The sequence below is a fragment of the Musca autumnalis genome, unplaced genomic scaffold (genome assembly GCF_047663935.1).
Source record: "Musca autumnalis isolate F117 unplaced genomic scaffold, ASM4766393v1 scaffold_4, whole genome shotgun sequence".
Classification (NCBI taxonomy): domain Eukaryota; kingdom Metazoa; phylum Arthropoda; class Insecta; order Diptera; family Muscidae; genus Musca; species Musca autumnalis.
This window is the reverse complement of record NW_027411977.1, coordinates 250,418,480-250,432,817: the sequence shown is the minus strand read 5'-3', so window position 1 is coordinate 250,432,817 and position 14,338 is coordinate 250,418,480. Positions and strand designations below refer to the sequence as shown.

The 14,338-nt window shown below is 37.4% G+C and overlaps 1 protein-coding gene across 1 annotated transcript; it reads right to left on the bottom strand.

Moving 5' to 3' along the window:
- Window positions 1–6,770: 6,770 nt before the first annotated feature.
- On the bottom strand, window positions 6,771–13,526 carry Toll-6 (Toll-like receptor 6). The gene has a single exon (XM_073981698.1). It carries the CDS (start codon window positions 12,600–12,602, stop codon window positions 7,950–7,952), a length of 4,653 nt encoding a protein of 1,550 aa, XP_073837799.1. The 5' UTR covers window positions 12,603–13,526; the 3' UTR covers window positions 6,771–7,949.
- Between the last annotated feature and the right edge of the window lie 812 nt (window positions 13,527–14,338).

The following is a 14,338-nucleotide window of genomic DNA, read 5'->3' as shown; positions in this document are numbered from 1 at the left end:
TTTAAGAATTTTTGGTCGGCATTTCGTATCTGCTCTAGTTTCCGAGATATTTACGTTTTTGAGAAAGCATACGTTTTTCCTGGTATAAAATTAATACTTTTAAAACCTACATGTTTAAAAACACATTTAAAAACTTTTGAATTTACTGCGACATAGTTGCGAAATTTTTTTTGTCAATTTGTACCATGTGATATACAATATTTCACACTTGTGTCATAAGCATGGATGTGGAACAAATCGACAAAAATTGTATTTTCAAAAAATCTTCTATAACTTTTATGTTCCAACAGATATTCCTCTAAATTTTTGCAAAGATATTCTATAGAATATTATTAATAATTCAAGTCAAAAGTATAACTATTTTCTTAAGTCGTCTCCACGCAATTGTCACGCAAACATTAAAAGGAGTTTATCTCAAAACGAGAAAATGGCGTATGGAACACTTAAGCATGACACCGACGATATATTCTAGCAATTTCTATATTTATCGATTTTGATGGGCTAGATGGGGCCATTCGTTTCTGAGATTAAGCCCTGATCAGTGTGAAATAGCTCGTTTTAGTTCGCTTTATATGAGGCTATGAATTAAGACCTTCAGCAAATATCACAACAAAAATTTGTTATCCACATGAACCGAACAATAAACATTGGGGTTATAAGAAATTGAATTATATGCAATTATATATAATTGAATAATACAGCATTTTCGCAAAATTGCTATAATAAAACGTTTATTTAAACCGAAATAAATCATATGTATACATATAAATGTTCGTTCAATTTTAATTAAAATCAAAATTTTTACAAAGACAAAATTATAAAGAGACCTTTAGTAATCTTAGTCAGTGTGGAAACTTTTTTTCACCGCGTTTTCGTTATCTGGACAATATTCCGCACATGGTGCTGGTGTGGTATTTTTTGGTTATAGCCCTAATATACATATATCAAAGTAATGTGAAGAGTCATCTTTCAGCATAACCAATAGCTGTGCAATTATGGGCCATTTCTTTAAAATTTCATTAAGGGAAAAACTGTTTATTTTACTAATAACTAAGTAAAGAGTCGGTAGCTTGTTAACTTTATGTTGCAATGCGTTATTCTGCTCATGTGGCTCCAAACACAAGCTTTATGGTCTTGCCGAGGCTGAAAATCGAAATTTAGTTCTACATATGGAACAACCGTTTTATATCGGCTAACCCAACTTAGTAAGTTCAGAAGTTCGCAAGTACACGGCGGAAAAAACTTCATAACTTAAACATCACTAAGCAATTCTCCTATAAACTGAATAGTGTGCGCAATTGCAAACCAGAAAAATCAGTAGTGTCGTTGATTGGAGTTTTTCGAGGCCAACCGAAAAATGTATTATATTTAAAAATATTATGAATTTGTATACTATTTGTTAATTAATTATTTATTTTTTTTTGAAAAACAGCTTATATCGACATAAGTTGTGTTCTGCATACAAATCTGATAATCTTAAATCTTAATAATTGATTTTACTTTTCGACTATATATAAAACTACAATATAAACTATATGCATGCAGGGCGCCCAGCTAATTAGGGACAATATATTCAGTTTAATAGATTACATTTAAAAATGTGAATATTTTGATGAAATAAATTTTCTATATAAGGTATTGCTAGAAGCACTATCGAGTGATGTCAAAACATCCTGAGATTCCCCATATGTGGGGGAAGTACAGCCGACTTTTCTAAAAATGGTCCATATTTGCCCGGCCACCTAATTAGGGACATTATCAGTAAAATCAACTTTAATATTAAGTGAAGCACATTTTTGTACATCATTTGCTTGTATTAGTTAGTTTATAGTGTATTTAACTGATTTCATGGTTAAAGGGGCCGAAGTATTATGTTTCATCAATGCACCAAAAAAGGCATATTTATACCCTACACCACTATGTGGTAAGGGGTATTATGTGTTAGTGCATTTGTATGTAACATACAAAAGGAAGCGAGATAGACCCATAGTTCCTTCTAGGGATATACATAGAATCACTTTCTGAGTCGATTTATGCATGTCCGTCCGTCCGTCCGTCCGTCCGTTCGCAACATACAGGTCGCATTTGTTGACCGATTTCGCTGAAAATTGGGGAATACCATTTTTTTAGCCGTCGGAAGATCAAGTTCGAAGATGGGATATATCGGTCCACGTTTTGGTATAGCCCCCATATAACGGTACCCCCCGATTTACGGTATTTTGACGTTTTCAGCTACATTTTCAGACCGATTTGGCTATAATTTGACATTTAGGGTTCTTAAGTGTCAATAAACATATATAACAAAACTTGTGGACATAGGTCCACGTTTTGGTATAGCCCCCATATAACGGTACCCCCCGATTTGCGGTATTTTGACGTTTTCAGCTACATTTTCAGACCGATTTGGCTATAATTTGACATTTAGGGTTCATAAGTGTCAATAAACATATATAACAAAACTTGTGGACATAGGTCCACGTTTTGGTATAGCCCCCATATAACGGTACCCCCCGATTTGCGGTATTTTGACGTTTTTAGCTACATTTTCAGACCGATTTAGCTATAACTTGACATTTAGGGTTCTTAAGTATCAATAAACTTATATAACAAAAGTTGTGGACATAGCTCCACGTTTTGGTATAGCCCCCATATAAGGGTACCCCCCAATTTACGGTATTTTGACGTTTTTAGCTACATTTTCAGACCGATTTAGCTATATTTTGACACTTAGGGTTCTTAAGTGTCAATAAACTTATATAACCAAACTTGTGGACATAGGTCCACGTTTTGGTATAGCCCCCATATAACGGTACCCCCAATTTGCGGTGTTTTGACGTTTGTAGCTACATTTTCAGACCGATATAGCTATAATTTGACATTTAGGGTTCTTAAGTGTCAATAAACTTATATAACAAAAGTTGTGGACATAGGTCCACGTTTTGGTATAGCCCCCATATAACGGTACCTTCCGATTTGCGGTATTTTGACGTTTTTAGCTACATTTTCAGACCGATGTAGCTATAATTTGACGTTTAGGGTTCTTAAATGTCAATAAACTTATATAACAAAAGGTGTGGACATAGGTCCACGTTTCGGTATAGCCCCCATATAACGGTACCCCCCGATTTACGGTATTTTGACAGTTTCAGCTACATTTTCAGACCGATTTAGCTATATTTTGACACTTAGGGTTCTTAAGTGTCAATAAACTTATATAACCAAACTTGTGGACATAGGTCCACGTTTTGGTATAGCCCCCATATAACGGTACCCCCAATTTGCGGTGTTTTGACGTTTGTAGCTACATTTTCAGACCGATGTAGCTATAATTTAACATTTAAAGTTCTTAAATGTCAATAAACTTATATGACAAAACTTGTGGACATAGGTCCACGTTTTGGTATAGCCCCCATATAACGGTTCATTTAAGTTCATATTTTCGTATAGCCCAGATACCTCCGAACTAGCTGTTAATGACATTTGAAGTTCCCACGTTATGTACCGATTTTCGATATTTTGAAGATTCTAGCTAAATTTTTTAACCGAATTAGGAGTTATTTGACATTAAAAGCTCCCATCAAAAACTGTCAACATATGTCCATGTTTTATTATAACTTCTATATAACAGTACCTCCCAATTTCTAGCCCACCAAAAATTGTCAACATACATAGTTAGATATAGGCACCATAAAAAAGGGCCTCCCGAATGAAGCATAAATGTACATAAACAATATCTGACATTTTAACTTACCCACTTAAAGTTGGGGACAGGAATGAAAAGTAATTATTCCATTTTAGTTCAGAATATTTTATGGTGGAGGGTATGAAAAGTTCGGCCCGGCCGAACTTAATGCTTTTTTACTTGTTTTTTTTTTTGGATCTTTATAACAAAAATTATATCTTTAGTAACCCCTGGCAATATTCCGAACAATACACTGTAAATAAATAAATAAAATAAGGCATATTGTCCCTAATTAGCTGGTCATCACTCTATGTTAGTTCGTGTATTATTTCAGTTATCAGGTTCTGGTTCCTCTGTATCAAGACTCAAGAATTCTGCAACCTGGACTGGTTGCGTCCAAAAAGAATCAGGATACAGGTGAGTGGGGTTAACTGGGCAGCTAAACAAATGCAGTGTGTCGTGTGGTCCTAATCCACATGCTGGACATGTGTTGGGTATCGTGGCATAAATTCGGGCCCAGTACGATTTGAGGAGGCTGCATCTTTAATAGAATTTGAAAACAAATAACTTCTTGCTCAGCTAAAATGTTCGAAATACATTGTATAAAATTGATTTAAAGCTTAGAAAAATAATTTTGTAACTCGACCTTGATATTACTAAAATATGTACGCTTCTTTGACTGTCATTCAAGTTCACCAATGTAGGCTAGGCTTAATTAAAATATTTTTTTTGAAAACAGATTTGACATTTATTTAATTGTCAAAAGAGGAAAACAACGAAATTTAAAGCAGTGAAATAAAAAATAAAAAAACAGTTAAGTTTATTTTGTTTGTTGTTATTTTTTAAGCAACCATATTTGTTTTTTTTGACATTGCTGCCAAATCTACTATTTTTTACCTGAGAACAATTTTAACAGTTCTCTCTTTTGCTACTTTTACTATTAAAAAAGTAAAGGAACAAAACTATTATAGTTCACAATGTTATTAAAATGAATTTGTAGTGTATTGTTCTTTCATATTTTTTTCTGAATTTGCTTATAAAAAAGATGAAACTATCATGTATATTAAGGAATAAAAAGTATGTTTACTTACGTTTGCCAAATGAAAATTGTACGGATTAAAACAGCTTTTTGTTAATTTAATTTTCGTTTGAATACTTCTTTTTCCATTTTTTTGCAATATTCAAATAATTATTTATTGAATCATTTTGTTTTATTTTTATTTATTTAGTTTAATATTTTTTATTTCTTTTTCATATTTTTTGTTTTGTAAATTTCCTTCTTTTTACTTTATTTGAACTTAAAGTATTGCTTAAACAATACTTCTTACGTTATTTTGTTTTATATACTCAAGGGAAGTTATTTCATAAAAAAATTGTGTAAGAATTGACATAACACAGAACAACAAACAGAAAGAAACAGAAATTAAATGGAAAAATACAACTAAACCATAAATAAAACTATTTAAAATTATTGATCGGATTATGGATTTTATGCCAATGCAGTCGTTTTGCATTTTATAATAACTAATAGGAACATAATAATAAACATACATATGTTATGTCTGTCTCTGTAGTGTAGTATACACATAGAACTCTTGCCAGTTGTGGTGATGCTCATAACGATGATGATTGTTATGATGTTGTGAAAGAACTAAAATCGATGAGCTTTTCTCCTTGTTTTTGTAATAAATGAAGAGTGAAGTGAACTGAAAGAAAATGAAATAAAAGTTGCTTTCTTCCTAATGGGAGAGGAGGAGGGGGAGTGGAAGAAAAGTTCAATATAAAAATGCTCAGCTTCTTTTTTTCTTCATACGACGAGTATAATTCGTTGCATTTGTTGTTGTGGTTATTTTCTTGGCTTTGTGGTATAGAGTTTTGCATTTTGATGAAGTAGTCTATAATTTTCTTCAATAATATTTTATTTTTTTTTTTTGTTAATTTTTTACAACTTATTTAAGAAGAAAAACTTGCTACCTTGGTTTAGTTTTTACAATGTTTTAGGTTATTCTAAGTTTTGCTATTTGGCAAAATGGGGATAGATGGGGAAGATGGTGTGTGGAAGATTTCGTTTATGTTTTTTTTTTGAAAAACAATAAATCGTCAAAAATTGTTCAGATAGTTCTAATTTAAAAAAATCTCAAAAAACACTCTATTCAATTTCGAAAACATTTCCGCCTTGTAACTTTAGTGCAATACGAATGTGTATACTTGGTACACAGTGCTACAACAATATTAAAAAGAACAATTTTATACTTTATAAGTCCCATATCTAATAAACAGATATTCGTTGGAACATGAATGGAAGTTGATTTGTTTTTTCGGGAACCTTATTTAAGTAGCTTTTCACAGGTAAACATCATATTCTCCAGTTCGTAATTAGGAAGTTTATCCACAAAAGGACACAACTATTGTATGCAGAAACATGGTAGACTTATTATTGAACCATTGAAAATGCATTTATGATATTTTGCTACACATTTTAATACGTAAAGAGAAGCTATATAAAACACTGACAGTAATTTGTTTTTGTCATATTGTAGCGCAATGTCATTTTTACAGCATAACAACTTCGTCCACCAAGTCAATTTTTCGCGTTTTTTACCTTGACCGGAGTGAGAGATAGAGAAAGAAATGTGTCATTTAATTTCAAGCATTTTGTTTTTATTTTCATTTGCACTTCAGGGTCTTTTTCAAGTATTTGTGAAATTAATTATGCGATGTTTATCGTTAATTTTAAAATTTAATGCGCGTTTAATGTGGCTATTTGGTCAGTGCGTATGCTGATGTTTGCCTGGCTATATTGGCTATTATTTTCAGTTTTTCAGCCACGAGTTCACATTTGTTTCATGGATTGTTTTGTGAAGTCTTTCACCGGAGGAAATTAAGTGTTTGCAGTTACACTGGCGGAATATTAATTGTTTTTTTGTTTCTACAATGTTTAGCTTTTGAAGTGTTGGGCGTCAGGTGTCGCCGCTTCGAATGGAGGAGGAGGGGAATGGACATGGTATGGGGACGCACATTGATGAGAAAATTTAAATAAATGAAACATTTTAAATCATTTTATTTTTTAGAATTTCAATTTGTTTGCTTTTTATTATTTTCATTATTATTTTATTTTCTTGCTGTTGTTGTTATCGTGTTGTTAATTAGTTATTCTCTCTTTGTTTTATTTTTTCTTTTGTCATTCATTCTTTTTGTGTTTTTTTTTTTTGTTTGTATGTCATATTTTCTATATATGGCTGCTGAGTTTAGTTTGAGTTAACGGAAAGAAGTGGCGCTTATCAGTTAGTTAAGTTTAGGTTAAATTTCATTGAAATCTTATTTTAGTAAAAACAAATAAATAAAGTTTCGAATTAGCCTTAAACATGTCATTCATTTTGCAGTTGGATGTTTTGAAAAATATGTGTGAGTGTGTGTGTGTCAATGGTCAGTCAATGTCTATTTACAATGAGTTATTATCATTATTGAATGAATTTCCGCTTTCGATTTCATTTCAAGTCAATTTTGGAGCTTTAATCAAATGTGGGGCTCCTTCGAAACCCAAATGAAACCGAATCCACTGCTAATCACGTCGGTCGGTCGGTATGTTGGTGTGTCGGTGTGCTTGTCATTTAGTTAATTGTTAATTACGAATGTCTTTTTACCTTATCCAAATAAAAAACAAAAGAGATACATATTTACATTTTTTAATTGTGTTTTTATTTTATTTTCAGTTTTTTCTTCTACTTCTTCTTTGCTCTCTTCCACACGTTTCTCTAAATAGAACGAACTAAGTTTATCAGTCTGTTATTTTATCCAATCAAAATTTCTGTATAACTTTTGAGGACTTATTTTAAATTTGTTTCTTGTTTTGTTGTTGTATAAAAACTAAATTCAATTCAAACAAAAATAACTTAAACTTAAAAAATTACAAAACAATTATAAACAATAAGTACAGATTATAATTAATAAATAAATACAATCTAAAATAGGCTGAGTAGGAGGAGGAGGGATACGGGGATTGGGATACTTTTTTCATATTTTACAAAAAGTGCTGGGGAATCCTTCTATTCTGGAAATAGAGAGTTGTGCACTTCATAAATTCACTGGTTACATAGTCTGTCTCCTTGGAAAGCTTAAATACTAGAACAGATTCACCATCGTCTGGAGTTTTCTCTTCTGCTTCGGCTTTTGCGGCTTCTTGGGCTTCTGGAGCACGTCAACAAACGGCTGTTTGCTGGTGTTGCTGATGCTGTCGCTGCCTCTGCACTTGTTGGTAATTTTGATGTTACGCCCACAAACTGTTGCTCTCCTCGCCCACTGAGGCTGTGGTCGTATTAATTTCATTCAGTGACAGATTCGATTCATAATGATTTAGGTCATCGTCATCGGGACGACAACTGTCATTCGAACTATTGCTGCTGGAGCTATTACTACTGCTGCTGGCTTTGGCTGCACTGTTGCCACCACAACGACAGCTCAGATTATCCTCACCACGTCGACAACTACAGGGTGGCTTCTTGCAATTATAACTGGTTACAGTACCATTAGCCAGTGGTGGTGGTGGGGGAGTAAAGTTCGAGGAAAAACTGGCTTGCAGACCAGGTTTACGTCTACTGCTGGTGCCTTCACCACTGCAATCACAGTTATTGGAAGTCTTTTGTAAAGTGGATTGCTTGGAATAATCCACACTGTCGTATGTGGGAGCAGATATCTCTCCCACACCCACACCAGCAGCACCAGATGCACCACTAACACCTCTTGGGATCTGACCATTGCCCATGCTGTAGTACGAGGGCACAGCATATTCGTGTTGTTGCTGGTGATGCATGTGGGCCGTTGACAAAGCTGCTGTTGGTGGTGGTGGTCGCATGTGGTTGTGATGTCGCTGGAATTCCAAGGTTTTGGCATGCTGCATCTCTTTGCTCTCCTTTTGAGCCTTGTAGCCCAGCTCGTTGAGTGTGTTGAATTTACAATTAGCCGTTGCCGTTGGTATGGGAGCATATCCTCGGACACAGTCATTAATTGTGGCGTAGTTGCTGCAATCACTGTATGGTTTATCGGCTACCATTACACCACTGGCACGGCCATTAGCTGTTGCTTGATATTCATGGGCTGCTGCATAGATGTTTACCGACGAGCGATTGCTTAAACAGTTCGTTGTGGTGCGTTTGCTGCGTACATGAGGCAAGGCCAGGCGAAGTTTTTGCCAGAATTTCTTGTCATCCCACTCGATGCAGGTACTGGTGCGTAAGTAGTGACGCATGTCGATATCGATATCACGTTGCGGCAAGTCCCCATATAAAATGAACACAATGCGTTTTCTGCGTTTGACAAGCTCATGCAGGGCACTCTTGTATTCGAATCGTGACCATTCGTTGTACAAAAAGTTCTTGGACAAGACTAGCACGAATTGTTTGGCGCTTTCGGCAGCCTCAATGACGGCATCGGTGACATAGGCATTAATATTAATGTCACGGTAATGCAAGCAGGCCCTGTAGCCCATATCATTTTCCAGGTTGTGGGCTAAAATTTGATTAACGAAATGTTCATCCTGCAGACTGTATGCGAAGTATACATCGTTGAGGCGTTCCTTGTCGAGTTCTTCTACAAAGCCGGTGTTCTTGTAGCACATGTTCAGCAGACAATTGGAATGGGCCCACATTTTAAGTTCCTGGCGATAGCAGAAGAGTCCCATTATTAGACCGAAGAAGCCCACGAAAGCACAAGTGGCCATCAGTAGCAGTGGAAGAAGGCTTTCAATTTCACTGGCCTGTACATAGGTGGCAACATCTTCACGCAGAGTGCACTTTGTACCGTTCTTTTCACGCAAAACACTAGTGGCATTGTTGTAGACACAGGAGACACGAGATGCATCGATAATTTTACCAGAATTCTGGGCCAAATATGTGCGGAAATGCATAAGATAGCTGCACTCACACGACCACTGATTATCAGCCAGTCCGATTTCGGCCAGGTAGGGATTCAATGCCAATTGCCATACCTCGAAATGCATGAGACGATTGCCATCCAGGCGCAATACTTCTAATTTTCTCAGGGCGTGGAAGCTGCCATTGCCAATGGTGGCGATGCGGTTGTTCTGCAGATATAGTTCGCGTAAATTTTCCAAGTTAGCAAACTCATTGCCCTCCAGCGAGGTAATGTGATTTTCTTCCAAATGCAAGATCACCAATCTCTTCAGGCCACTGAATGTGGTGTTGTAAATAATCTGGACATTGGAGTTGTTCACGTAGAGTACGGCGAGATTTTTGCGTCCCAAAAACGAATGGCTGGCCAACTCGACGAAATTGTTACCATCGATGTATAGCTCAGTGGTGTCCATGGGCACTTTGCGAGGCATGGTCGAGTAACCAGCACCCGAACACTCAACAATGTTAGTGGACCACGTCTGATCATGGAAACATGTGCAGTTGGTAGGGCAAGTCATTTCACAATCGCAGGCATCGAATTCACAGCAGTGACAGACGGCAAAGCAATGCGTTTTGTAGGTGCACAAGAAGTGCTTAGGCTCAGCTTCAATGAGTGGGATGTAGGCACGTTCACGGTTATTCAATAGCTTGCAGTAGATTGTTTCCAAGTCCATGATGCGGGGATACTGGCGCGACTTAATGTGATTTATCTTCTGCAGCCAGTCGATGTTGCAGTCGCATGTGAATGGATTGCCGCCAATGTAGAATTCGGGCAGTGAACGATGTTCGTGCACGGGCAAAATGCGCAGAGATTTGACGTCCAAGGTGCTAATCTGATTGGCGTACAGATCGACGCGTGTGAGGTTGGTTTTGTGCATAAATGTGTCGGGGTCAACTGTGGTGATGAGGTTGTCGTTAATGAACAATAGCTCAATGGAGTTTGGTATGGAGGAGGGAGAAATGCGTTGGATTTGATTGAAACTGGCGTCTATGGTCTGCAGACGTATTTGGGAATCTAAGCCGAAACGATTGGACAGTTCAACTAAACGATTTTTATGTAAATCCAGCCATTGAAGCGTACTAGGCACATGGGCATAGTCAAAGTGTTCAAGGCGGTTGTCGGAGATGTTGAGCCACAGCAGGGAGGGCATGTTGCTGAAGAGACCATTGATATCGCTGAGATCATTGCCATCAAGGCGAATGGCCTGAATGCTGGATGTCATTTCGAATGCACCTGGCTCCACAACTGCAATACGATTGCGGGCCAAGTTCAGAATCTGTAAACTGGGCAATTCCTTGAAGGCATGCATGGTAATGTTCTCCAAGTAGTTACCAATCAAACGCAGACCGTACAAATTGCTCAAGCCCTTGAAGGCATTGTCTTCCAACACTGTTATCATATTTTCACCCAAGTCAACAGTGCGTAACAGACGCATGTTGCGCAATGCCAAAGGAACGGTTTTCAATTGATTGCCATTCAAATTCAAGTCCTGCAAAGAACTGCAATTACGGAATGCCTCCGGATGTACACCGATAAGATGATTGTTGTCTAGCGATAGCAAGGACAAAACGTACAGTCCATTCAGGGCATATGCATCCAAGTACTTGAGTTTATTGTGCGACAAGAGGAGCGTGTGTAGATTGTTCATGGGAGCAAATGTCTCGGCGGCAATGTTTTCCAATTGGTTGTGGCGCAAATTGAGAATCTGAAGTGTATAGAGATCGGTGAAGATTTCAGCATCCAATTTGGTGAGTTTATTGTGCGAGAGATTGAGCAACACCAAGCGAATGAGGCCGACAAAAGTGCTACGATCAATCCATGTTGAGGTAATTTGGTTGTAGGACAAATCCAAGGCTTGTAACTGTTCCAAATTCGAGAAGAGTTTTGGCGACAAAACGCTGATGGAGTTATTTTGGAGGTAAACTTCTTGAATAGATGATGCTTGCTCGGCGAATAGTTCTGAGGGAAGAGCCACAATTTTGTTGGAGCTGAGATTAAGAATTTGCAAGTTCTTCAAGCCACTCAAAGCCTTATCGGCAATCATGGAAATTTCGTTGTTGTTCACTTGCAGAACTCGCAGACGTCTTAAGGTGGCAAAACCATTGGCGGGCAGCAAGACGAAGTGGTTGAACGAGACATCCAACACTTCGATTTCAAGATTGCAAGCTGTGTTTAGACGTTTGGCATCGGTGGAAGCTGTGGCATCTGGAGTATATTCTTTGCTTCTGTCGCGGAAGCCCAGCTCATTGACATCTTGGAGGCGATTTTCGCTCATGTTGAGAGATATCAAAGCACTCAGGGAACAGAAGATGAATTCGGGCAAGGACCAAATGTTATTGGAAGACAAGTCAAGACGTTCCAAATTCTTTACCACAGCAAAGGCTTCGGGTTCAATGTCAAAACTGAGCGATGGCCACAATGTGTTGTGGGTACGAACGGTTAAGTTACGCAGCTGACTAAGGCCATCCAATACGTTCTTATTGAACTTGGACAATTTGCAGTATTTGATGGATAGTTCCTGCAAACGAGTGAGGTGGGCGAAGGATTGGGGCTCCAGTGAGCTCTTGGCCATAATTTCATCGTTGCACAGGACATGCAGGCCGACCGTGTGCTCGGAGGGTATGACACTGAAGTTGGTTGTGTCGAATTCACTGTTGACGGTGCGTAAATTGCAAGTCAACATAATTTCTGGATGTTCCGGTCCAACTGCCGGCAAGAAATGACAATCATCGGGTGTATCGTAACGCATATCTTGACTATCCATGCGTGTGCCGTGCATGACCATGTGTGTTGAATGTAACTGGGTGTTGGAGACACCAGCTTCACCCATTATGGCATTTGAATGTTGCTGCAGCTGTTGTTGTGTTGTGTGTGTAGACAGTGGTTGTTGCTGCTGCTGTTGTTGTTGTTGCTGCTGTTGTTGTTGTGACTGCTGCTGTTGCATGCTGACATTGCATACAAAGAGACTGGTCATAGCCAGAATTGCAATGAATTTCGCTGAAGAAGCCATTGTATCCGGTCGTTGGTTTGTGTGTGTGCGTGTGGTGAGCCAAATCAAATGATAAAGAACAAAACCAAATAATTGGCGAAAACGAAAAACCAAAAATGAAACAAATTGGGAAAGGTGTTTTGAGGTCTATTAATCCTTTTTAAGCATGTTGAGTGATGTGTTGTGCTAAGGCCCCTGTGGTCGGTTGTAAATTCACGTATTATAGTTGTTGTTGTCGTCGTCGTTTGTGGTTAGGCCTGTTGTCGTCTTTCTTTAGACAATTTTCACATAACGTTATCGTACCGAAGGAGGCAGATTGTGTTTCGCAATTTTCATTTGTTTATTTATCGTTTCTTGTCGTTATCGTTTTTTTTTTCTTGTGAAGGATATTTTGTTGTCACAGTAAAACAAAAAACACACACGCCGACACTCACGCACTCTCTAATTTGTTGAAAATCGGTTTTCTTTTCTTTGCTGTGCAGATGTGGTTAAAAGGATGTTTTCTTGTGTTTTATTTGTATTTTTGTTGCTGTTTTTTTAGTTGTATTTTTTCTTCTCTTTAAAATATTCACACTCACACTTGATTCGTTTGTTTTTTTTTTCTTTATTTTTGTTGAGAGCTTAGAAACACATTTTGTGACTACTTGCCCTCACTATTGTAGGCTTTTTGTCTAATTAGGAACATTAAACGTTATTGAATTTAATTACAAATTGAATGCGGGATTCCCACAAGACGGCGGCGTTACACACGTTTCGTTTTTATCTTTGTTTCTTTCGTTTTGTCACTAACAAGACGCACCCGTTTCTCTGGTTATGTGTATTTATTTTGTTGGGTGAAGTGAATTTTTGTTTTTTTTTCTTCTTGCTTAGTTAGTTTTGTATTCTGTATGAGGAATTTATAGAACGACGAATTGAGGTGTTTATCGTACAAGTTCTAACTAAAGACTGACTTGCTATGGTCTTACAACAACCCTTATATAGATGTGATACTTTTTTGTGTGGAGAGAACCCATGAAATTGTGTTCTGCACAACCAGAGGGAGCGAGAGAGAGCAAGAGAGGGAAAAAGAAGGAGAGCAAGTTGTGCAATGCCATATGTTTGGAGTTGTACGTACAACGGTTATTGCTTACGTTTTGTGTTCAAAGGATATGGACGGGCGTAGAATAATCATAACAGAGCGTATCAAATTCCTGGCGAGAGCAAGAGCATATGGGTGAGAGCAAAAGAGATATATAATTTCTTACGCTCAGTTTTTGTTGTTGAGAAACTAATGGATGGATTCTGTGTAGAGTTTTCTTGTCTTTAGTTTTGTATTTTTGTGATTGTCTTATGTTGTGGCAGACGGACAGATGTTGGACGGACACCAGCATCCTTGTCCAACAGCTGTCGCAACAGATTTTCCTTAGAAGAACATTCTCACCACAGCAGGATACCTAAATACAAGACTCATTCAAAAATAACATTATGTTAAGAGATTTCCTTTGGTCGATAACTGAACTAAAGACGGCGGAATGAGATGAGTTGCGAAATGCTCACTCACACAGCTGCAGTGTTTAATGGTGGTGCCCAGACTCGTATGCACATCTGACACTGCTATACGTATGACATGGCATGGAAAAGTCAACTAGTGTTGGCTGTTTGGTCTACATTCTTCAACGAACTTCGGTAATCCATCAAACATGATTTTGAATATAAAAGAATGGAGTTAAGTTAATGGGATGCTTGCTACGACAACGACAACGGTGTCCTTTTTAAAT

What these genes read in the sequence shown, in the direction of transcription:
- Toll-6 (XM_073981698.1), bottom strand. Translation starts at nt 12,602, where the DNA reads ATGGCTTCTTCAGCGAAATTCATTGCAATTCTGGCTATGACCAGTCTC.